Below are 23161 nucleotides of genomic sequence, written 5' to 3'. Positions count from 1 at the left end.
TTTAGGCGCTATAATCGTTCATCGAGACGCGACGGAAACCGCGGTACAGCAGCGCGCCTGCATCCCCGTTACGCACTCATGTCGCATTTCAGATTGTACATCGGACCTCCCGAGGAAATCGAGGCCTACGCCGATTCTTTTTCGCACGCTTCGACCGAGTCGGGCCCATTGGATGCTGTCGATATAGATTCCTCCCAAAGTCGCCGAAGGAGCCTTCCCGCAGCTGCGTATCACATCGAGCACACGCATCGCAAACCGCAAACATGAGCAGTGACAAAGATGGCGCAGCGCTTATGGCAGCGTTCAAGAGGAAGCCAGCACCAGGCCCCAAGGCAAACGCTGCCCTGAATGCTCCCCGCCCCGCGCCTGCGAGGGAAGCGTCCGATTGCCCCGCTACCATGTCAATGCAGGACGACATAAACGAAGACTTTACTATGCACGTCGAAACTCCGCCTCGCAAGCGGCGGGCGGTGTGCGTTCGGATACCCTCAGCGAAAGTCAAGAAAGCGGAGTACAAGTACTACGAACCTCAAGATGAAGTGGAGAGAATCCTGCGCGAGTTCTCCGGGAGGAAGGGTGAGATGATCTACGAGGTCAAGCTTTCGGGTGGCCGCGTCAAGCATGTGAGTGACAACACTCTTGAGATTCCGAACTGCCTTTCTATTACCGGTAAAGGCAGCTCTCGCACCGGGTGCAGCTGGTCTTGCTATATAGGCACCACCTCTGCTTGGATTCCTTTTCTACGACTCTCTACTTTCGGTAGCTGACCAAAGGTCTATAGATTACCTTCGAAGAGCTCCTCGAGCTTAATGGTGGCCCAGAGGCACTACAAACCTTCCAACCCGACGACGATCTGAACGCGATCGGTAGCGACGGCAACATGAGGCTTCGTAATCGAACAGGCAACGCTGATCACGACGGTTTCGTAGATATCTCAGCTATCCCCATCTCCTCTTCCGAAGACGACGATCAAGACGAGCTTGCCTCCGATTCACCAGGTCGTCGCAATGGCCGCTCACAGGGCTTACGGCGCGCAGCTCGTCGAGGACGTCCAGCAAGAGGTCGCTCAGAGAATAGCGATCTCATTGCACTGTCCACAAGTGAAGAAGACTCTGAAGACGGCCGCAAGAAGCGGAAGCGTCGGCCTCGCAAAGGCGTACAACAACCCACACGACGTTCAAAAAGACAGCCGATTCGAACAAACGCCTACGACAACGAGGATGAAAAGGAAGACTCGGAAGATGGAACCACGGACGATTCCAGCGCCTCAGACATCCTCCGTTCAGATCTTCTACCAGGTCGCAAACGCAAGGGACGTCATCTGCGTGCTACAAAGCCTGAGAAGATACCCCGAGCGGGCGTCCGACAATCTGATCGGGCAACACGTGCTACAAACAACATGCAGGAAGCGGGTATCAATGACGTCTATCGATCCGACTCGGCTCCCAAAGTGGTAGCACAGAAAGTCTCAGTCGTCCGAGAAGTGTTTCCGAAACTACCTCGAAGTGACCCTTTCCGTGCGCGACACGCCGAGGGTTGCGAAGTATGCTTCGATGGCCCCAACCTCGCGCCCCTGGTCTACTGTCAAGGCTGCTCTTTGGCTTACCACAAGAACTGCTTAGGCAACCGCTCCACTCGCGATCATCTAGTCACCAAGATCGGAGATGAGGAGTTTGTCCTACAATGCAAGAGGTGTATCAATTTCTACAAGAAAAAAGACGCCACTGCCCCTGATCTATCCAAATGTCAGGATTGCGCTGTCTCGGGTGCTTCATGTCGACCCTTTAGACGTCGGAAAACCACACAGCAGGAGATGAAGGAGCGTGAGGAAAATGACGGCCATGATCCAGTCGTTGACGTACCTTCTGAGCTTGTCAACGACCCCAACAATGTCATGTTCCGCTGCACTAAGTGCTCTCGTGCCTGGCACTACCATCATCTACCACCCATGTCGCCGTACGCTATGGACGTCAATCGCGACGATGAGGAAATGGCAGATGAGCGTTTCCGTGAGTACTCTGGCAAATGGCTCTGCAAGGAGTGCGACGAGACGTTCGATCAGAAGGTAGGCGGTATCATCGCTTGGCGCCCATCGGATGTTGAGATATATCGCCCGGGTACACCATGCGAACTCGTTTGCGAAGACGACAAGCAGTACTTGATCAAGTGGGAGAATGAATCCTACTTTCGATCCGCATGGCACTCCGGAGCCTGGACTTGGGGCGTCACTGCTGCAGTCCAGCGCAAAGCCTTCTTCAAGCGAGAGGATGGACCGAAGATGCGAACTGAAGACGCCATCCCCGAGGAGTACCTCCGTATCGACATCGTCCTCGACATCAAGTACACGAGCTACGTCGAAGTCCGTAGCGAAGAGATCGACAAAGCTCGTATCAAAGAAGTCGACAAGGCGCTCATCAAGTACAAAGGACTTGGCTACGAAGACACGGTGTGGGAGAGCGTACCGACCCCAGAAGACGGTGACAGGTGGCTCGACTTTGTCACTGCTTACAACGACTGGGTGGCTGGTCGCTACGTCAAGATTCCCAAGCAAGGTCCCCTCAAAGGACGCATCGAGAAGGCTCGCAGTACACCATTCGCCAAACTTGAGCGAGAAAAACAGCCTGATAACCTTGTTGGTGGCGAGCTGATGAAGTATCAGCTGGAGGGTCTCAACTGGCTTTACTACAAGTGGTACGATCAAAAGAACGCCATCCTCGCCGACGAGATGGGTCTCGGAAAGACGATCCAAGTCATTGCCTTCATGGCGACCCTCATCCAAGAGCACAACTGCTTTCCCTTTCTGATTGTAGTCCCCAACTCGACATGTGCCAATTGGCGCCGAGAGATCAAGCAATGGGCGCCGTCTCTTCGTGTGGTGGCCTACTTCGGGTCCGCCAAGGCTCGTGAGATGGCCTACCAGTACGAGATGTATCCCGAGAAGACGAAAGACTTGCGATGCCATATCGTCGTAACCTCGTACGACGCAGCCGCTGATGACAACTGCAGGAGATTCTTCAGGGGTGTTAGCTGGGCAGGTCTTGTCGTTGACGAAGGTCAGCGCTTGAAGAACGACAAGTCTCAGTTGTATACAGCTCTTACAGCAGTTCGTGCACCATTCCGACTTCTGTTGACTGGTACACCCCTGCAAAACAACGCCCGTGAGCTCTTCAACTTGCTGCACTTCCTCGACGACACGATCGACGCAGCTGCGCTTGAGGAGCAGTACGCTGAGATGACAGCGGAGAATATCCGAGAACTTCATAACCAGATCCGACCCTTCATACTGCGACGTACCAAGGTCAAGGTCCTGACTTTCCTCCCGCCTCTGGGTCAGATCATTCTCCCCATCTCGATGAGTCATCTCCAGAAGCAGGTCTACAAGTCCATCTTGTCCAAGAGCCCAGAACTCCTCAAAGCTCTCTTCACCGCCGACAAGCAGCTGAAGCAACAGGAACGTGCCAACTTGAGCAATATCCTCATGCAGCTACGCAAGTGTCTTTGCCATCCATTCGTCTATAGCAGAGAGATTGAAGAGCGAAGCGAAGTTGCCGCTGTCTCTCACCGCAACCTTGTCGAGGCTTCCGCCAAGCTCTCTCTTCTCGAAACCCTGCTTCCGAAGCTTCAGGAACGCGGTCATCGCGTACTTATCTTCAGCCAGTTCCTCGACATGCTCAATATCATCGAAGACTTCTTAGACGGCATGCAGCTTCCTTATCAGCGTCTAGACGGAACGATGGGCTCTCTTGAAAAGCAGAAGCGTATCGATCAATTCAACGCACCCGACTCGCCTTTGTTCGCTTTCCTTTTGTCCACCCGTGCGGGTGGTGTTGGTATTAATCTTGCAACCGCCGACACCGTCATCATCCTCGATCCCGACTGGAATCCTCATCAAGATCTACAAGCCATTGCTCGAGCTCATCGTATCGGTCAGAAGAAGAAAGTACTGTGTCTTCAACTGGCGACTCGAGCCTCTGTAGAAGAGAAGATCATGCAGATGGGCAAAAAGAAGATGGCTCTTGACAAGGTCGTTGTTCAGGATTTGGATCGAGAAGATCCCGAAGACGAAGACGTCGAGTCGATACTCAAGTACGGTGCCGCGGAACTCTTCAAAGACGACGACGCAGACCATGAAATTCGCTACGACGATGCCTCCGTCGATAAGCTACTCGATCGTAGCCAGATCGAGAATACACAAACTGGTGATGATGACTCCGCGGAATCTCAATTCGGCTTTGCCCGTATTTGGGTCAACGATAAGGGCGCACTACAAGACGACTTCGATACTGTGGACGAGCAGGTGGCTCCAGATCCCGGTGTTTGGGACAAGATCTTGAAAGAACGACAAGCCGCCGCGGCCGCTGAGGCACTTGCAAAGGCAGAGGCTATGGGTCGAGGACGGCGGGCTAAACAAGTACGTCATACTCTACTCTTCATCGGGACAGGTACTAACATTATGCAGACTGTCGACTACATTATAGATCCTAAAGATGCCGATGCAGCATCCGCCGCGGGAGACGATCGACGCGAGGAATCCGCATTACCGCCTTCACCAATCAAGAAGCCAAGCAAGAAGCGCAAGAACAAGACAGGCTCCGAAAGTGATACTGACTTCCAAGCCGAGTCTGAAGACGAAAGCGAGCCTGAGCCTGGTCCTGACGAGGTTGATGCAGCCAAGGAGCTCGGTCATGCTCGCCATCGCAGTACAACAAACAACGTCAGCTCGTCGCTGTACAAGCAGAATGGTGCAGGTGCGTCCCAAGTTTCTTCGTCGAAGTCCCACGCTGCCACTATTTCTGTTCAAACTACGCCTAAGACTACGTCTAAGAAGGGTGGTGCGAGAGCTGTCATGTCGCCATTGAAGCCGGTGGAGATTGTGCCACCGAGAGGCGGTACCCGAACGAGACTCGAGCCCTCGACACATCTCAGCAGTGATGGTCAAACCGCCTCTTCAGGTCAGGCGTCGTCACCCCGCCCACCAGCCACCTTCATCGACATCTCTACACCACCACCAGAGTCAGCGCCACAAGCCCAAATGACTAACGAAGTGACAGTCAAACCCTTCGAGCGCGCCACAATACCCGTCCGCAACCCTCTCGGACTAACCTACGGCTCCTTCGGCAACCGCATCTGCCCCGCCTGTCACAAGAACCACCCTCAAGGCGCCTGCGAGCTCAAAGCCGCCGGCGTCGAGCACTGCAATCTCTGTGGCCTAGCCCATTTCGGCCACTCGCGCACTTGCCCGCACATCAGATCCGAAACTCAAGTCCGCGAGATGCTCGAGGCGCTTAAGAACTCGCCGGAAAAGAAAGAGCTCGTTGATGCGGCGATGAAGTATCTCCGTGGTGTCAAGGGCACGCTTGTGCAGCAGAAGAAGAGGGATAGGGAGAAGGTGGCGTTGGCTAAGGGCCAGCCCGTTCCACCACCTAATTATACCGGGATTGATCGCCCGCCTAAGAGTGTGTATACGAGGCCGCTGGGCTCGATGAATGGGAGTATGAACGGTGGAGGCTCTGGTTCTGGCTCAGCATCTGATTCTATGGGCCCGCCCATATCCATGTCTAGAGGTTCTTCAAACGACCCGTCCCGTTCCTACGCCCAATTCGCGCTTCAAGCACAGATGGAAGGAGCGCAGGGTAGTGCGAATAGTGCTATGCAGCACCAACAGCGCATGGCTGCGCAGCAGCAGATGGTTGAGCAGATGCAAGGTCAGGGGTATGATGATCAGCAGGTGGAGAATGCGCTGAGGGTTTTTTTGTTTCAGGGCTAGAGGCTTGGCGTGTCTTGAGGGTCATTAGCGGTAGGAATGGCATCATTGATCAGGCGTTTGGGGGCAGGAAAAGGTGTTCTGACATGGCATGCTAGGTTGGCATGGGTGTTTCAGCTTGTGGGGTTCGAACGTGCTTGGCCTTTGAGGAGTTGGAGTATGTTCGCTAGACATATTGATACCCCATAATGAACGTCAGACTGTCGTTCTTACATCAAAATTATATGTTATTAAACACTTGCAGCTTACCAACAATTTCTGCTAACCATATAGGGCTCCATATGTAGTACCACAGTGATAAGCGTACACTTCTCCGTGTCTTCTTACTTTCTCGCTCCTCCAGTAGAGGCAGCGTCCCGCTCCAAACCGTCATCATCCTCGTAAAGGTTTGACACTAGATTACTAGTCCTCGTCACAACCTCTTCCTCCTCAGCCCCACCGACCGTATCACCACCCTCTACAACAGCTGTCCCCTCGTCTTCCTCACCCCCCTCCCCAAGCGTCTGCCTCAGACTCTCAACCCAAGCATCATACTCGCCCACATCCTCCGTGCCCACCCCAGCCCCCAACGCCTTCCCCTTATACTTCCCCTGATTTTCTTTAGCAATCAACGCTTTCTCCAGAACGCCAACCTCTCCCCCTTCTTGCACTAATGTACTCCCATCCCAACCCCCCTTCTCATCGCCAACCAACCCGTTCCGCCAACAAAACGCCAGCCACTGTCGCCAATGCTGATCTTGCTCCAGAACCTCGACGTTGCCTATCACAAAGAGTGCTTCTTTCGCTCGCGTAAGAGCGACATTCATCTTCCTCTCTTCTCCCACAATACCCAAGCCCATCTCTCGATCTTTAGCCAGGAACCTCTTTCTTGCTCGTGTCGTACATAAAATGACGACGCGTTTCTCGAGTCCTTGGAATGCTTCCAATGGTCCGATGTTGACGTCCCACAGTCCTGCACCTCTGCCATACTCGGATGAACGGATCCGCGAACGAAGGAGTTTGACTTGTGCGGCGAAGGGTGACATGATGCATATGTCTGATTGCTTGACGGAGGAATAGCGGTGGACGGTTTGGGCTATGTTGCAGGCGATACGTGCTTCGGAGACGTTGTACCAGCCCCCGTTGTCGCGTTCGATTTCATCGAGGCCAGTGTGTGGGATGAATAAGACGGGCCATTTGCGACCGCACCAGAGATCAGACTGCTGAAGTGGGGTGTTTGGTAGAGGGACTTCTGGGATCAATGTGTTGTTGTAGAAGAGAGTGCTTGGTACGCTGAGGATGGCGGGATGAGAACGGTAGTTTCGGACTAGTAACGTGAATGGTGGGTATATAATCGGTAACATCGACTGCCTTAGTACTGGTGGGCCAGACGAAGGCTTGATCTTGGAGCGTGAGAGAGGGTGGTTTTCGTATAGTGGTCGTTGGAAAAGCCGAGCGAATAACGACTTGCGTACTCGAAGGTCGCGGGATGCGGTTCGTGGTCCCAGCTGCTTCTCGTCTCCTGCCATCACTAAGCGTGGTTGGGGCAATAAGGCCGGATACGTGAATGGTGGGCATACAACGCTAATGGCAGGCAAGATGTCTAATTCAGTAGCTTGAGCTGCCTCGTCTATGAACAGGGCGCTCCAGTGTAGGTTCGGATTGGGGATTTCGTCGTCCGGGTTGAAAGCTGACAGCATGTTCCTTTGTATGGTCCAGAGGTCATTGTTGGTCATTCTTGCTTCTGCGAGTATTGCCGCGTCTTGACAAGAAGTAATTACAACGTTGAAAGCCATGAGCTCCCGGAATGGTGGTAAACAGAACATATCGTTTTCGATATGGCAGTACTGTAATAGCTCCCGCGGTACCTCGTTATCAGCCCTTCCTGGCCGGTTGAGTCGAAATAGTTCTTTTCGTGAGAGATATTCCTTCAGCCTGAGGGCGAGTGTATCCGCCGCAGCCTCTGATGGAGCACATAAAAGTGTGTGTCCGACATCTGTAGTGTTCAACAGTTGCATTACCGTCTCTACCAGAGTCTTTGTCTTTCCTGTGCCTGTAAAGTTCAAGATATCAAGTCAGTGTATGCCCTATATGCAGTTCGCACCATCGTTCTCTTACCTGGCGGTCCACTGATCAAGTAAGGCACAGTTCCATATACGTTAGTGCATATATCATTGACAGCATGCGCTTGTTCGTAGTTTATGGCGCGATCGAAAAGCTTGCGATGGGGAACTTTGCGCAGTGTAGTTTGAACTTTGCCATGGGCTTCATCAGGAAAGAGAATTCGGAGACTCCAATCGTTATGAGAATTGTGGGATACGGCTCTCATGGCATCGGCGTGAATTGTCGCATACTTGACACCGGGCGACTCGCCAAAATGATTAAGCGCACCGTTGGAGGATGCGTAGCCATATGCTCGTGGAGAGAGGCCGACGAGTCTCAGCTCGGAGCTAAGTTGTGCCAAAGCTCTTCGCCGGCTTTGGAGTATGTTGAACTTGAGTGGAATTACAACGTTAGCGAACATGCGCATAGGCGATACTGGTGGACAGAGGCCGTCTGCTTTGAGATAGACTGTTTCTTGCGCACGGTTAACACCGAAAACTGCGGCATTGTGCTGTACGCCCGTCCAGGACCTGAATGCGATTGAAGGGGATCCCATGTATCCGTATTGGTAATCATCCAGATAATTTGGCATCAAAGTCAAGGGCCCTGTTTCGTTAACACACAGTTGACGTATCTGGAGCATATCGCCCATCTCAATGTGTGGGTTGTCTTCTCTTAGTCCTGGCACCAGCAGACACCATAGGTCTTCCAAGGGATGTTGTTGCCAGAGTGGGACTTGATACATCGCGTATGATTCGTTTTCTTTCTCCTTCGCTACACGCTCTATGGCGGCCGATGTGTCGAAGTGCTGCAGATAGGTGGACTCATTGAGCGTTGCAGGATATTTCGCTGCTGATCTGACCGTGAGGTCATCATTACTCGCGTGAGAAGAAAATATGAAGCTCGTTCCGGTGAAGGTATGTACGTAATGCTCGAAGTCGATACAGTGTCGGGGTCTTGTTGGGATGATAGTAGCCACCTCGGTATTGATCGCTTGGAGACCAGGCGGAACAAAAGGCGCGGCGTACACATCATAGTCCCATTGAATGTCAGCCGGATCACTCTTGGAGGTATCATTGCTCCCGGATGTCTCTGGTATACCTTGGTTCGCCGGTAAGACTTGCTGCTCCTTTGGCCTGAAAGCGATATTAGGTACGGCTACAAGCTTTGAGATGTCCTTTTCCATGGTTTTACCGTGCTTATGTTGACCTCCGTTCATATCGGAAGAATCATGCGGTCGGTGGGTTGCTTGGGGCATGGCGCTGGGTATGGTCCTAATGCGTTGCGAAGTGCAAGTAGCAGCGTCAACCAGACGTGAATGCTAGACCTTTTTGAGCTACGCCGCTCCTAAGACTGTACTGATTGATAAGTCGAACGGCGTCCTAGATGAATTTCGATATCACGGAGAATTTCCGCCAGAGATGGAGCGAAGGTATATGTTTTTGCGAACGAACACTTCGACGCAATGTAAGGATCCCGAGCAGTAAGGCAGCCCAGGAGCTGTCCTACAGTGCTACAATCCTCTAATTCTCTAACAGAAATGGATAAGGATCAGATTATTTGACGTATAGAAGTCGACAGCTCATCCCAAACATCAGCCCCCGCAGATTACCCGTTTCGGAATGTGATGAATCGCAGATGTTCGTTTGGCTGGAACGTGCGCGTTATGAGAGGGAGGGCCGAGGAAATGAGACGCCTCAGACGGCGCTGGAAAATATGTTGTGATTAATATTTCCAAGAAATGGATCCAAATTGCATTGATAGAGGGCGGTGTTGCGGCGAGATGTCTAGGGTTGTAGGTTTAATGTCGCGTAGTAGTCGTGGCGATCAGTCCCTGCTTAGCGCCGCGCTAAGGCTCAGAAGCAAACGCGTACCCATGGACGCGCTCCAGTGCATTTCTCAGGCACCGCTACGACTGGAGACAAAGCCGTCCATCTGATCTACGATAATATATAGCGCTATCACATTATCAGCGTGGGAGTATGTATTTTCTTCCATGGAATTGCTGATTGCATATAGATTGTTGTCCTGACGCGACTGGACGCGCTGTCATGATTACGACAGCCCTAAAGAAACTGATGAAATATGCATGGGCTACGCGGAAATCGTGACAGAAGCATGCGCTATTTGGCTGGATAATCGAGTGTGTCATACATGTATTCACCCGTATGCTGTACTGTTGTCGAAATCGATCTTGCTGCACTTCCCCGCAATACGTCATGATCCGAGGTTGTACAGGTCGACATCGATTCGTCGGACACATGAGCAGGTCTGTCAGTTATGTTACTCTCGAGCCGCTCAGTACTATCCCTTCCTTTCTTCGTCACATTTTCTCTACACTGGTCCATCCAAAATGTCCAATCAGCAGCTTGTCGAAAGCAAAGGCATCTTTCACGGCCTACCTGTATACCCCTCGTCATTGAAAGGGCTTACAGCCATTGTAACCGGGGCAAATGGTATCTCTGGTAACTACATGCTGCGCGTACTAGCGCAAGATCCCGAGCGATGGACCAAGATTTACTGTTTGTCGCGGCGACCACCCGCAATTCCCGATGGACTACCGAAGAATGCCGAGCATATTCCTCTCGATTTTCTGAAGGATTCGGAGGAGATCGCGAAAGTGCTGAAGGACAAGGGCGTCAAAGCCGACTACGTCTTTTTCTACTCGTACGTGCAAGTCAAGCCAAAAGAAGGTGGTGGCTTGTGGAGCGACGCGGAGGAGATGTGCAAGGTGAACAGTACGCGCTGGCTGATCTATCACATACCAATTCTATGAAACTAACCTGCCGCAGCCGCGCTTCTCAAGAACTTCTGTGAAGCTCTCCCCATAGCCAACATCAAGCCAAAGCGCATCATGCTCCAGACCGGCGCAAAGAACTACGGTATCCATCTCGGTCCAGCAGCGACTCCTCAGGAAGAAACAGCAGCGCGCGTCACTCTCGAACCCAATTTTTACTACCCACAAGAAGATTTCCTCTGGGACTTTTGCAAAACGCAAGGTATCGAGTGGAACGTATGCATGCCAGCAGGTATCCTCGGTGCTGTGCCAGACGCCGCAATGAACCTTGTCTTTCCGCTCGGTGTCTACGCAAGTGTACAGAAACACCTAGGCGAAAAGCTCGAGTTTCCGACTGATCTGCAAGCATGGGAGGCGAACAGGTGCATGTCGAGCAGCAAGATGAACGCGTACATGGAGCAATGGGCTGTACTTAACGATGGAGCGAAGAACGAAAAGTTCAATACTATGGATGGTACAACTTTCACGTGGGGCAACTTCTGGCCAAAGTACGCGGGTTGGTATGGCATTGGCTATGAGACTCCCAGCCTGGACGACAGTGCCTACACGGTCATTACCACAAAGCATGATCCGCCCCCGCGAGGCTTCGGCCCACCAGCAAAGCTCCGCGTGCGTTTCACGCTGACGGATTGGGCAAAGCAAGAGAAGATACAGAAGGCATGGGAGGAGATCATTTCTAAGCATGGCCTCAAGGTTGACAAGCTCCAAGATATGGATATCGATCGTATCTTTGGATTTACGGATGGGGGCTTGATGGGCTCTTCTCTGGATCTTACGATGAACAAGGCGCGGAAGATGGGTTGGCATGGGTTTGTGGATTCAAATGACGCTATCAGGGAGGTGCTTGGAGAGTTCGCACATCTCAAGATGATTCCTCCTCTAGGGATGTAGTATGCTAGATAGACTGTATCATGACCTTTGCATATCTAGATATGCATTGGCTCTCAACGACGCACTAGACTTGTGGTAACGTCGTGACCGTGCAAAGACAGCTCGAGCTTGAGCCCAGGAAAAGTCTAAATATCAGCTTTTCCCGACGATACACTGTCTCTCATTGATAAATCAGATTTTCTGTATCGTCCCAAAGCTTCACATAGCCTTCCCAAACAAATCCAATCGCGAAAGCCTTTTTATAGAACTCTTTGATGACTTTGACGACATCGATCTCCTGCAAAGTTTCGTGAGTCGCTTGTCTCTTCGTCATTTCCTCCATGAGAAGACACTCGAACACCCACTGCTGCCCGCATGTCGCCTTGCTGAGGATCGCCAAAGCACCCAGACAGTTTCCGTCGACAGGACTTACTGGAACGATCTTCAACTCGCTTTTAATCATCCTCAAAGCGTACACCGGTGAGTAGCGAGGCATGGGCAACTCCCCAGCGATAGTTTAAGGAGATTGAGTAAGGCGGATGATGTTTATACCTTGGGCGGCTTCAGTTGACTCAACTTGATGAGTGCTTGTGTAGGGTAGAGACCGCTTGAAAGCAAGGGAAAATGACAACCCATAGACCCGGATATAGTGAAATAGAATATATTGCATCTTGATCAGCCGATTAGTCCCATGATAGCGCACGTGCGACAATCTTCTAGACGCTTTCTCGCACTCAAGAAGAAAGAGCACATGTATCCGAGCATGTGATCTATTTCTTCCCAATCCTGCGACTGATCAAAACGCAATGAGATGCTCCCTCATCGTGGGCTTTCGTTCTCCAGGTCATGATTATCGTAGGACGCGAAATCTACTCGATGTGGTGAGCCTTCTAAACGCTGGCAAGCTTCGAGTATGAACAAGACTTCGATGCTGTAACCTGCTGCTGACGTCACTGCTTTCGAACATTCGCAGGCGTTCCTCATGCTAGATACGTAGGAGTCGTAAAAACGGAGTAGTTAGGTCGCCGCAGTCATGATGTTTAGGTAGTGAAGGAGGCGGGGCTGACTCCTGACACTAAGGCACTCGCGCTAGCACACGCGGAGCAGGAGCCCCCGCGCCACGTCGCGGAATGGCTTGCTGTCATCGCGTTTTCCTAGGAAGCAACTTGCCAATTGTTTGCGGATATGGGAAATTCCTAAATTCCCCAAGAGTCAATTCGCAATTGCCGTGGCTTATTCGCAATTAGTATCTCTTACCCAACACATTTCGCCCACGTACGCGTCGAGAGACCAACGCGTGCACCGTCAACGCCGACAACGCGCGACTATCAAAGATGCTAGCGGACGGGAAGATCGACTCGCTAGACACGCATCTAGAACAGTTCAAACTCAATGATCAGAACAGACAAAATGATCTGACAGTAGGTTCATACCGAGATGTCCTCACCAATCCGTATTCCGCTAACCCCGCTTAGAACCTCCTTAGAGAGTATGGCCAACTACTCGATGAATACAAGGACCTAAAGAGGGCATGTGAACAGAAAGCCAAGAGCACTATCGCTGCGCCTCCAGGTATACCTATACCGACCATAGCTGCGGCAACAACGACCCGCGATCCATACGTATTGGTCTTAATAGACGGCAACAACTACATCGTCAGTATTATGGCGACATTCCAATTTCCGCGTTGACAGACCCAGTTCAATGACGAACTTATTCGCGACAAAGAGGAGGGCGGAATGCGCGCTGCTCGCATGTTTAACGACGCCATAGAGAAGTACCTACAGCAAAGCGTCCCGCAAGCCCGATCCGCTCGCATACATGTTAAGATTTACGCAGACTTGACCAATCTATCTAAGCAACTGGCAAGGTCCAAACTCATTGGTTTGGAAAAGCGTTCGCTGTCTCCCTTCTCGGCCGCATTCACCCGAGCCATCAGCCTCTTCGACTTCGTTGATGCTCTGGATGAAGAAGGCACCAAGTTTAAGATCAGAGAACATTTCAAGATCGCCTCTGAAGATTCGGCGTGTAGCCATATCTTATATGCCGCTTGCCATGATCCGGCTTATCTATCTCAACTCGTACCCTTCAGCGGTGTACGCGATAAGATTACCCTTGTCCAAGGCGCTGGATGGAACTCGGAGTTCCACCAATTCAACTTGAACATCACACAGTTCCCGACTGTCTTTAGATGGTCGGAACTCCCTGTTGCCGTACCTACAACCAAAGGCGGTCCAGCTACAGCACCCAAACAAAAAGCACTAGCCGCAGTACAGAAACCGATACTCACACCGGGCACGCCGACTCCACGCAAAGAATCATGGAGACGAGACGACTCGTTCAGCATGAGCGACTCCGCATTCGGCGACCTCTCCCCGGTAGAATCCAACAGTTTCTTCGAACAAGAACGAGTAGGTTGGGAAGACCGCTCAGCATACACACAAACAGCCAAGAACTCCTCAAAGCCAGAAAACAACTCGCAACTATGCAAGTACTTTCAAAAAGGAAATTGCCGCTTCGGTACCAAATGTAACTTCCTCCACATCCCCAAGACCCTCTCCGACACAAGCGGATCTAAATCCGCGCAACCACCACGTGGCCCCAAAGGAGCGCCATACCCCTCTCTACCACTCTCCTCCCAATCCTCTCAGCAACAGACACACGACCAAACCCCTTTCTCCGCCCTCCTCCCCGCCGCTCCAATCCCCGGCTTCATCCCCCTCAACACCTTCTCCCAACGCCTCGACCCGCACCTCCCCATGCCCCCTCCCTCCGCCTGGAAAATCTACAACGCCCGCTTCGCCAAAGCAAAGCCCTGCAACACATTCCACCTCCAGCAGCGCTGCGCCACCCCAAACTGTCCTTTCGACCACAGCGAGCTGGAGCCTGAAGCGAGACAAGTGTTGGAGTATGTGGTCAAGTGTAATCCTTGTCCGAGGAAGGGGGCTTGTAGACGGGGCGATTGCTTCTATGGACATCATTGTCAGAGGGAGGGGTGTAGTGAGGGGGAGGGTTGGGGGGTTAAGAAGTGTCGGTTCAAGAGGGAGATGCATTTGAATGGGGTAGAGTGTAGGGTTGGGAGTTTGGTGCCGGAGGGGGAGGATGGGAATGGCAACGGGGTGGGGATGAGTGGGTTGGAGTTTGGTGATGGGGAGGATTTTATGTGGTAGGCTGGTCGAAAAAAATGGCGAGCTATAGACATATATTGGGTATGCGTTGCAGTGCCTTACGATGTGGCCTTGGTATGAGCTGGTCTGGGGGTAGTAAGGCTTTGGAGTATCTGAGGAGCACTTATGCTTATGATATGTGACGAAGGCCGTAGTAAAGTTCTATTCGATGCATGCTGCTTTATAAATACTCTCGTGGTCGTATACGTCCATCCCGAGCAGTCCGCTCTTCCTCCCTGTAAACTACCTTGAAGAGTGGGTATCATCCCCATAAACACCGTACAGAACATACAAACAAGAACAGAAAAACACATCTACCAAGACCGAAGTCGTGGATTGAACAAAAAGTACAAAAGGATGTAAGAGAAACGGTATCAAACCCCCTCATCTTTCACCTGCAGGCACTTCCACCGGCCTACTCGTCCCATCCACCTCCACAATCTCAATCTGCCTCTCCATCCCCGGCCACTCCCCTCCAGATCCCCTCTGCTGCCACACCTTATCAACCTCACCACTCGGGCTCTCCGGCGAAGACAAGCCCTGGGACATGAACCCCGGGGAAGGAAAGCCCATGGCATTATACTCGACCATACCCCTGGAATCTCTTTGATGGAAAGAACCTGTGGAGTGAGCGGTATTGCGTGCTTGAGCCCGCCGCCGCCGCCAAGTGAGGAAGATGACGAAGCCGAAGAAAGAGAGGAAGAGACATGCGCCGATGGTACCGCCTACTATAGCGCCTAGACTGGATTTTGAGGTGTTGGATGAAGAGGGAGGTGGTGCGGATGTGGGTGTGCTGACTGGTTCCTTCGTGACAGTAGCATAGACTGTTTCTTTTTCTGGGGTGTTGCTTGAGAGACTCATGTCCAGGCTGTGGTATGCGGTACCGGTGAAGGCGCTGGCTGCGCAGCCGTGTTGCGTGAAGACTATTCTGTCGTAGATGACGCGCCATTCATAGCAGGCTGGTGCGGAGCTTTCTGTGCATTTCAGGATTGCCGCGTTGGGAGAGCAGGTAGTATCTGTGCAGGAAGCTGATAAGGCGGTGGAGGGGACGCAGGATGTGGCTATCATGCAGTCTGTTGTTCGAGACGAAGGGCAGCAGCCGAGTGCGCCGAAGTAGTTGTTTGAGGAGCATACATCTGTGAGGTTGGGGCATATTATTGCGCTGACTGTTGGACTGTCAGTACGTATGAAGGAATGGATGGGAGTTATGGTTACCTGAGAGGCCGGAGCCAGAGACAAATCCACAAGTATTAGCTCCAATATCTTGCCGTCTGGAAAGATCGAACGGTAGCTGTGGAGCTGCCGTAGGCGCTGGGCTCCATCCATCCATCGTTGGAGTATATTGTGTAGCTTCAGGTAACGAAAACGCAGCCGCGTATACCATTGTCGGTCCTAACAAGGCGGCGAGAAGAAGTGCAACCGCCATCTCGTTTCCATGTGCGCAGCTCTTTAGCTATGTAAACAGGCAACCCTCTCACCCAAGTAATCAAGTATGGCGACCGCCAGACACCAGAAAACGTTGTGCACGTCGAGTAGTATGAGGTGCAAAAGGCGAAGATCGCTACGCAATGCAGCAGACTATAAGAAGCCCACAGCATCTTACGCGGCTGAGTGCATATGGGAGGAAACCCAGCACCCTAGCAACACATGTAGCGGCAGGGTGAGCTCTAGAGCTTCCCTGGCTATAGAAATCGGGCCATGGCCCTGGCGATCCAATCGAAAGCGGTCTCGCCTGGCGATGATGCGGGTGAGCTGGGGTAGCTTCAGGAAAGGCGTCGCATTACACCCTTCACCCCTTCGCACAGCAGCCCAATCACATCGGGCATTTTCCGCCCTGGACAAAACGTGTACATGATGGGCCAGTGAGGAGGTTGGGGAAGGTCTGGTGTGCGGCCGGATGGAGGTTGGTGTAGGATCAGGTCGGCTTGGGGCGCAGCAGCGCATTGGTAGGTGGGCTGGTGGGGTGTAGAGTGAGTGGGTCTAAGCCTACATGTGGCGTTGGGCGAAAGAGGGTAAATATAGCACAAGTGAGCACGATGCACAGCATAATTATGCGGGATGACGAGCGGGGTATGACACTGCAGTAATTCCTTAGTCGGTGTCTTTTGCTATTGGGCGATGAGATGGAGAGTCGACCTTCAGGCCTTCCATGAAACATACAAAGATGTATTGCACGTGGATGCACATGGGGAATTACATGCACTGCCATTTTCGGCAGATTGTGGTCCTCAAGATGGCTCGCTATTGCATCTTTGAGTGGTAGTCGGTGTGGGAAATGAAGCCAACAGACAAAGCAGAGCGGTCGTATGCGAAGGGTCGTCCTGCAGTTAAGCTAAGACATCTGACGGCCAAGGCCAGTTTGTGGTCTGAGGCATCCCTTGCGTGAGCTTTGATGTGTACGTAATGGCTCTGGTAGATGTTTGTTTTGGATTCAAGATAGCATGCCCGACTCTTCCTAGATTCGTCTATATACAACGATTGTATCCATAACGCCTGTCGATGAACCCATCGACTTGAACTCCCCCATGATGCTGTTTCGTACGGGTGGCCGTCGTAAGGGTATACATAATATACAAAGGAATGCGTGGGCGGTCTAGTCCCGCTTGTGGGGGCCGACGATCTTGGGGTACATTCTTGAGAGGTGGTAATTGATGTTGTTCTTCTTCTGGTTGGGGTTTCGCTATGAAGGGTTAGACGGGTTTGTGAGTTTATGGGAAGTGAACGTACTGGCGCATCCATGCACTGCCGTAGTTTCTGTTCAAGCTGTGCGCAGCCTTGTACACTGTAGCCGGAAGATGCCCAGCATCCTGTAGCCATGTCAGCCCAGATTCGTGGTAGCCTTTCCCATTGCATTCCACAGCGCCTTGCACCCTCCATCGGTATACTCCCAACCTCTTCACATACCCAGAACTGATGACATTGCTCCTAGGCATGGGTTTGCCTCTGGCTTGTTTGGTCGGCGGACGCGGAGTTTTGGCAGTGGTGGGAGGGGTCGGTGCGTGGCCGACTGGACGGCGGTGCCTGAGGGCTTCGGTACCATTTTGCAGATGCGGTTCGGGAGATGAATGCGACTCGGATGCGACGTGGGTGCTGGTGCTGCACAGACTGCTAGAGGCGATGGCGTTGTCGTCGTCGACTCGGTGGATTCAAAAGTTTCCGCCGCGGCAATCTCCTTAGCGTGCCTGCCCCATCCTAATCCCTGTCCGGCTTTGTTTACGATTGCACCTTCCTAGCGACGGAGGCCAACACGAACGACACCCTCGTCACGACGATACTAACGAGCCTACGACACAGTTCTCATGTTTGCGCGCCATTGATATATTTCTTACAGTAATACTACACGGCCGACGTCATGGTTTTCACTCCGCGCAAGCGCGCCGCACCCACAGCAACGTTCGACAACACCTGGAACGAAACCAATGCGGCATTCCTCGACCCAAATGCTCTACCAGTTTCCAAAATACCGCGAGGATGGGAGAGGAAACAAGAAGTAAAGAGGGTGGGCGAAGGAAAGGAGAAGAAGATTTGGCGCAGATTCAATCTTCGGTCGCGTGCCGACGACACACCACAGGAGGCAGAAGATGAAGAGGAACGAGACGCGCGTTCAAGACCTGTAAAGAGGCGGCAACACATGAGCCCAAAGGCAATGGAGAAGTCTACCAGCAGACTTGGTGGCAAGAAGCGCGCGTTCAAAGCGACGCGCTGGGACCGCAGGAAGAGCGTTTTACCAAGTATGTTACTGACGCGCATGACGGCGACATTCGCTGACAGTTTACAGGAAAGAGAGCGACCCAGATCGAGGACCCCGTGGTCGGCGCAAACGAGGAAGCCGACAGTGAAGAGGAGGGAGATAGTGCTCATACCGTGGAAGGCGAGGATAGCGTCAACGAGACAGACACGAACATAATCGAACAAACGGAATCATTAGGAGATCTACCTCCTGCGCAACAGGAGAACTCGACTTTCACGTTCGCAGTAGACGCGCCGACAGCCGAAACCCCCGATTACGAGATCACAGATCGCGACCAAGAAGAAGAGGAAGCAGAGTCCACACAAGACGCAACGCTTGCGAAGCTATTCCGCTCGCCACTCAAGGAGCAACCGAATGTTTTGAACGCGTCGCCGGACAAGGTCGAATACCCCGAACTTCCTCTGAGCGACAACTTGGAAGCAGGAGCAGAGACGGCTATGACTGAGATTGCATCCACCGAGATGATCAGCAATGTCGCAGAGGAGACAAATACAGAGGAAACAACCTCCGTGGGTGGAGGACTCCGAGAGAATGTTGAGATCCCAGACGAGGTTGTCAAGCAACAAGACGAGACCATGCATGAAGAGGCGGACCCAGTTTCAGAGACACCAGAGCCGGTGACACAGCTCCAGTACCCAGCGTTGCCGTTGGAAGATACTACGACTTCGCCGCTACCAGCGCTCGACGAAGACGTTGAGTTATCTGAGGTTGAGCTAGGCACACCGACAGATGCAGTTCAGAAGGAAGATATTATCAACTCCCCTGAAGCGGTCGACCGTGAAGACGAGTTCACGGAAGCTTCTTTGCAGCTGAACATATTGCGGGATTATCAAGCAGCGCTTCAAGAGCACAATCTTGCGCCTACACCAGTTCAGTCAGAGTCCAACGAGCTTGAGCAAGAAGAGACGGACCATGATATGCGGCCTGAGGAAGAACTAGCCTCCCTTGAGGCTCTTCAGTTCCCTGCCCAGGACCTTGACATGGCCGACGCGCCTGCCGCAACATCTGTAGACATCGCCGATGGACTGACATTCTCGTTCACACCCAGCAAACCACAGTCGCCCGCTCCACGCAGACTACATTCGCCTCCGCCCCCACCACGTCCTGTATCTGGACCTGACGATGTCACAATGACGGTCGCTTTCGATGATGACACCGCCATCCTCAAGGACTTCCTGACTCGTGCTGCCGCAAGCAAGGCTGAGAAGGCGGCTGTCACTACACACAAGAGAGAATCTCTACAGAATCGACGAGACTCAGATATCATCAAACACGCCCTAGCCTCGCCCCGCAAGGTGCTTGAAGAGAAGGATCCCAACTCACCCACTAAGCAGCACACCGAGTTGACGCTAGATCTATCACAAACGCTCACACTAGCCAAGCCAGATGATAAGCTTCCATCACCTGACCCCGGCGCGACAGAGACCCAAACCGCAGAAGAGAAGAGCGAACAAGGATCAAGACGTTCTGCACGAGCAAAGAAGACAAGACTACCCACCCCCGCATCGCTCGGACCAGCACCAGCACCCAAGATCAACATCCGCCGTGCTGACGGCAACGAAGTCGTCGTACTCAAGAAGGACGACGCAAAAGTCCTCGCCGACATGACACGCAACAACACGCGCAAGAACAAACAAGGCGCCTTCTGCGTCACCGTCCGACTCATGAAGCTCGCCATGGACGCATCCAGTCTCCCTCCCCTCGACGACTCTACCAAAGAACTCGTCGTCGGCAAGAACGTCCGCTGGGACGAAACACTGGCATACTACCAAGAGAACCCGGAGACCCTCGCCAACGCTCTAGCCGATGCAGAGTCCCTAGCCACCCCAGACGAACTCGGCATGTCGGACTCCACCCCCGAGCCCAAGAAGAAGAAGGAAAAGACTAGTAAGACGTCCACACCCAAAATACGCAGAGTACGCGGTCTGGGCACTACGAACGGCACGCCTGGAAAGGGTCTACTGGCACCTACCAGTCTCCTCCCGGAAGCCGTTCAAGAAGAAAAGGCTGCGACGCAGGAGCAACAATCTTCGAAACCGAAGTCGACTAAAGTCAAGAAGATGGCCGTTGCCTCCTCCACTTCTTCCACCCCCACATCCACCTCTACACCAACATCAACATCAACATCCCTAAACAGCAGTCTCTCCTCCAGCACAACAGACACCAAACTCCCTTCTCTCGACGTCGCACCCGTAGGCGTCCAACGCAAGAGCCGGCTTGCTGCGCCGAAAAAGGTGGTTCTACCGCAAACATCTTCTTCTGCCAAGGCGGGCGATAAGGAGAATGTGAGTAGAGTGGGCATGAGCGATGCGACGCCTAAGAAGGGGTTGGTCGCGCCTAAGGTGGTCATTCCGCCGAGTGTGACGACGGCGAGTGTGGGAGTAGAGAGTGGCTTACCGAGACGGAGAGGGCGGAAGTATTAGCTATGTGAGTGAAGTGGGGTTGTGATGTTTTGAGTGTATCTTTCATGATGTTCTATACCACTTTGCCTTGCTGGGATCATTTATGCATATACAGGTGTTTTTAGCGGTGGCGTTTGGTAGGCATGGGCATTTACATGGGGCCAGTATTAGCATAATGCACGCTCAATATCGATCCATTGACAAGATCCATCCTGATATCATTCCCATAAGACATGTTCATATACTCGTAAGTCGATTGCTTTTCTCTCTACCCTAAACTCCAACAACCCACTCCTACCAAACAACCTCCCCACCCTATACACTCAACTCACTAACCTTAGCCCCCTCAATATAACTTGAGTACTTCGCCAACTTCCCTGCAAGCACACCCCCCTTCCCACAAAACTTCTCCACAATCTCCTCACTGCGTCCCGTATACAACTTACTATCGAGCATGCCATCCAACTCCCCCCAAATCGGCTTAAAGAACTCCGTCTTGCGGATCCTATCCACCAAATCGTTGCTCTTGCCTTCATTCTTCACCTGCGCACCAGCCTGGTGCGACAACACACGAATCTGCTCGTGAGCTTCCTGTCTTGACTCACCCTTGGCAACGAGACGCATGATGATGGATTCGGTGATCATGAAGGGCAGTTCTTCCTGCACGCGCGCGTCAACGCGCTTGGGGTACACGACGAGGCCGGATGTTACGTTGTCGAGGGAGAGCAGGATGGCATCGGCGAGGAGGAACATTTCGGGGATGTCCATGCGCCGGATTGCGGAGTCGTCGAGGGAACGCTCCATCCATTGGTCGCTAAGTGTGTTGGCGAAGGAGGCGGGCTTGGACATGAGTTCGCGGGAGAGGGCGTAGATGCGCTCGGAGCGCATAGGGTTGCGCTTGTAGGCCATGGCTGAGGAGCCGATTTGGTCTTTTTCGAAGGGCTCTTCGAGTTCTTTCCACGCCGCGAGGTGGCGGATGTCGCCGGTGATTTTTTGGGCGGAGGCGCCGAGCCCGCAGATGGCGTTGGCGATTAGGAGGTCGACTTTACGGGTGTAGGTCTGCGTCGAGATGGCGTAGCATGAGGGGAAACCGGCTTTTTTGCAGAGAAGCTCGTTGAGCTGGTCGCACTTTTTGCTGTCGCCGTTGAAGATCTCGAGGAACGAGGCTTGCGTTCCGGTTGTTCCTTGGGCGCCTCGGAATTGGAGGGTTTCACGTACGAGCTCGATGGCTTCGAGGTCGAAGAGGAGATCTTGGGCCCATTGGGCTGCGCGCTTGCCTACCGTGATGAGTTGGGCGGGTTGCAGATGCGTGTAGGCGAGTGTGGGCTCGTTCTTCCATTGCAGGGCGAAGGCTGAGAGGTTGGAAATGACCTTTGCGAGTTTGGGGAGCAGAAGATCCAGGCCGTCGCGCATGAGGATTAGTTCCGCATTGTCGGTTACGTAGCAGCTTGTTGCCTGTGGGATATCAGTTTGAGTCACCTTCAATTTCACACATACACATAAAAACATACGCCGTAATGAATAATACCAGCAGCCGCGGGAGCGACCTGACCAAAAGCGTGTACATGCGCCATAACATCGTGTCTCCTCTTCTTCTCCTCGACCTTGGCAACTCCGAAATCGTCATCCGTAACAGTCAGATGCTCCCTCATCTGGGAAAGTGCCTCATCAGTAATGCTCGGGATACCAAGCTCTTTCTCTGATTCCGCCAGGAACAGCCATAGCTTGCGCCATATCGAGTGCCGGCTGCGCTGCGAGAAGAGTTGCGACATCTCCGGCGAGCAGTACCGGCCTGTGAGAGACGTCTGGTAGGCATCGAAGATGGTGGCACCAGATTGCGCCTTCATAGTCGATATGCGAGACTGAATGTCGAGGGAAGCGTCTTGGGCGGCCATGATTGCGCGTGTGAATGAGGGGAGTGTGTGAGTGTGAGTGTGATGTGGTGGTCGATGACTTTAATTGTTCGTTTGTGGATTAGCCCGATAGTCTTCCGAATTCGGTATCAACGTTTGCTCTCAACGTCGTTGTAGTAATTTGCAACACGTGTGCTAGCACTACAGTCAAAAGGTTATAGAGCAGGACTGGAGGTATCGTGAGGTCAAGTTCCAAACGGTGATTCACAGCGTCGTGGGCTACCCTTTTTCTATCCCAACAAACCAATGACGTCCTCACGTGTAGCCAAAAAGTTTTGGTCCCTCGCTAAACCCCACATTTAGCTACTATCGCACCTTTGCAAACGCACGTCAATGGTCGATTGTCATCCTAATGTCGGAACCTGAGATAGGCCGATCGACAAGAAAATGGCGATTTGGGGTAGCAGAAATTTTT

General features: G+C 52.6%; 8 protein-coding genes across 8 annotated transcripts; 4 read left to right on the top strand and 4 right to left on the bottom strand.

Annotated features, from left to right (window-relative positions):
- Window positions 1-28: 28 nt before the first annotated feature.
- Window positions 29-5986, top strand: BKA58DRAFT_415705 (uncharacterized protein). Its single transcript, XM_046172565.1, has 3 exons — window positions 29-623; window positions 782-4411; window positions 4460-5986. Exons 1-3 carry the CDS (start codon window positions 264-266, stop codon window positions 5765-5767), a joined length of 5298 nt encoding a protein of 1765 aa, XP_046030405.1. The 5' UTR covers window positions 29-263; the 3' UTR covers window positions 5768-5986.
- An 18-nt stretch (window positions 5987-6004) lies between these two features.
- On the bottom strand, window positions 6005-8267 carry BKA58DRAFT_425405 (P-loop containing nucleoside triphosphate hydrolase protein; the record flags this gene model as incomplete). Its single annotated transcript, XM_046172926.1, has 3 exons — window positions 6005-6354; window positions 6397-7796; window positions 7862-8267. 3 exons carry the CDS (start codon window positions 8265-8267, stop codon window positions 6088-6090), a joined length of 2073 nt encoding a protein of 690 aa, XP_046030404.1. The 3' UTR covers window positions 6005-6087.
- A 1932-nt stretch (window positions 8268-10199) lies between these two features.
- Window positions 10200-11534, top strand: BKA58DRAFT_407017 (NAD dependent epimerase/dehydratase family protein-like protein; the record flags this gene model as incomplete). The annotated part of the gene is made up of 2 exons (XM_046172000.1): window positions 10200-10584; window positions 10639-11534. 2 exons carry the CDS (start codon window positions 10200-10202, stop codon window positions 11532-11534), a joined length of 1281 nt encoding a protein of 426 aa, XP_046030403.1.
- Window positions 11535-12644: 1110 nt separating this feature from the next.
- BKA58DRAFT_349728 (uncharacterized protein) lies at window positions 12645-14863 on the top strand. The gene is made up of 3 exons (XM_046168499.1): window positions 12645-12934; window positions 12989-13168; window positions 13214-14863. The coding sequence occupies exons 1-3, from the start codon at window positions 12848-12850 to the stop codon at window positions 14681-14683; spliced, it is 1737 nt and encodes a 578-aa protein (XP_046030402.1). The 5' UTR covers window positions 12645-12847; the 3' UTR covers window positions 14684-14863.
- Window positions 14864-14889: 26 nt separating this feature from the next.
- On the bottom strand, window positions 14890-16192 carry BKA58DRAFT_3781 (uncharacterized protein). The gene is made up of 2 exons (XM_046169674.1): window positions 15896-16192; window positions 14890-15846 (listed from the first exon to the last, which is right to left on the bottom strand). The coding sequence occupies exons 1-2, from the start codon at window positions 16104-16106 to the stop codon at window positions 15065-15067; spliced, it is 993 nt and encodes a 330-aa protein (XP_046030401.1). The 5' UTR covers window positions 16107-16192; the 3' UTR covers window positions 14890-15064.
- Window positions 16193-17273: 1081 nt separating this feature from the next.
- Window positions 17274-17720, bottom strand: BKA58DRAFT_433298 (uncharacterized protein; the record flags this gene model as incomplete). Its single annotated transcript, XM_046173173.1, has 3 exons — window positions 17274-17360; window positions 17408-17487; window positions 17585-17720. 3 exons carry the CDS (start codon window positions 17718-17720, stop codon window positions 17274-17276), a joined length of 303 nt encoding a protein of 100 aa, XP_046030400.1.
- A 212-nt stretch (window positions 17721-17932) lies between these two features.
- Window positions 17933-21001, top strand: BKA58DRAFT_3716 (uncharacterized protein). Its single transcript, XM_046169046.1, has 2 exons — window positions 17933-18411; window positions 18459-21001. Exons 1-2 carry the CDS (start codon window positions 18033-18035, stop codon window positions 20852-20854), a joined length of 2775 nt encoding a protein of 924 aa, XP_046030399.1. The 5' UTR covers window positions 17933-18032; the 3' UTR covers window positions 20855-21001.
- On the bottom strand, window positions 21002-22913 carry BKA58DRAFT_3734 (L-Aspartase-like protein). Its single transcript, XM_046169221.1, has 2 exons — window positions 22345-22913; window positions 21002-22288 (listed from the first exon to the last, which is right to left on the bottom strand). The coding sequence occupies exons 1-2, from the start codon at window positions 22726-22728 to the stop codon at window positions 21149-21151; spliced, it is 1524 nt and encodes a 507-aa protein (XP_046030398.1). The 5' UTR covers window positions 22729-22913; the 3' UTR covers window positions 21002-21148.
- Between the last annotated feature and the right edge of the window lie 248 nt (window positions 22914-23161).

The sequence above is a fragment of the Alternaria rosae genome (genome assembly GCF_020736505.1).
Source record: "Alternaria rosae strain MPI-PUGE-AT-0040 chromosome Unknown BKA58scaffold_1, whole genome shotgun sequence".
In the NCBI taxonomy this organism is placed as follows: Eukaryota; Fungi; Ascomycota; class Dothideomycetes; order Pleosporales; family Pleosporaceae; genus Alternaria; species Alternaria rosae.
This window is presented reverse-complemented; position numbering and strand designations above follow the sequence as displayed.

Coding starts and splice junctions, on each gene's coding strand:
- BKA58DRAFT_415705 (XM_046172565.1), top strand. CDS start 264: ATGAGCAGTGACAAAGATGGCGCAGCGCTTATGGCAGCGTTCAAGAGG. Junction 624..781: donor CGGGTGGCCGCGTCAAGCAT/GTGAGTGACAAC, acceptor AAAGGTCTATAG/ATTACCTTCGAAGAGCTCCT. Junction 4,412..4,459: donor GAGGACGGCGGGCTAAACAA/GTACGTCATACT, acceptor AACATTATGCAG/ACTGTCGACTACATTATAGA.
- BKA58DRAFT_349728 (XM_046168499.1), top strand. CDS start 12,848: ATGCTAGCGGACGGGAAGATCGACTCGCTAGACACGCATCTAGAACAG. Junction 12,935..12,988: donor ACAGACAAAATGATCTGACA/GTAGGTTCATAC, acceptor AACCCCGCTTAG/AACCTCCTTAGAGAGTATGG. Junction 13,169..13,213: donor TAGACGGCAACAACTACATC/GTCAGTATTATG, acceptor TGACAGACCCAG/TTCAATGACGAACTTATTCG.
- BKA58DRAFT_3781 (XM_046169674.1), bottom strand. CDS start 16,106: ATGGCGGTTGCACTTCTTCTCGCCGCCTTGTTAGGACCGACAATGGTA. Junction 15,847..15,895: donor CTCTGGCTCCGGCCTCTCAG/GTAACCATAACT, acceptor ACAGTCCAACAG/TCAGCGCAATAATATGCCCC.
- BKA58DRAFT_3716 (XM_046169046.1), top strand. CDS start 18,033: ATGGTTTTCACTCCGCGCAAGCGCGCCGCACCCACAGCAACGTTCGAC. Junction 18,412..18,458: donor CAGGAAGAGCGTTTTACCAA/GTATGTTACTGA, acceptor GACAGTTTACAG/GAAAGAGAGCGACCCAGATC.
- BKA58DRAFT_3734 (XM_046169221.1), bottom strand. CDS start 22,728: ATGGCCGCCCAAGACGCTTCCCTCGACATTCAGTCTCGCATATCGACT. Junction 22,289..22,344: donor CTGGTATTATTCATTACGGC/GTATGTTTTTAT, acceptor GATATCCCACAG/GCAACAAGCTGCTACGTAAC.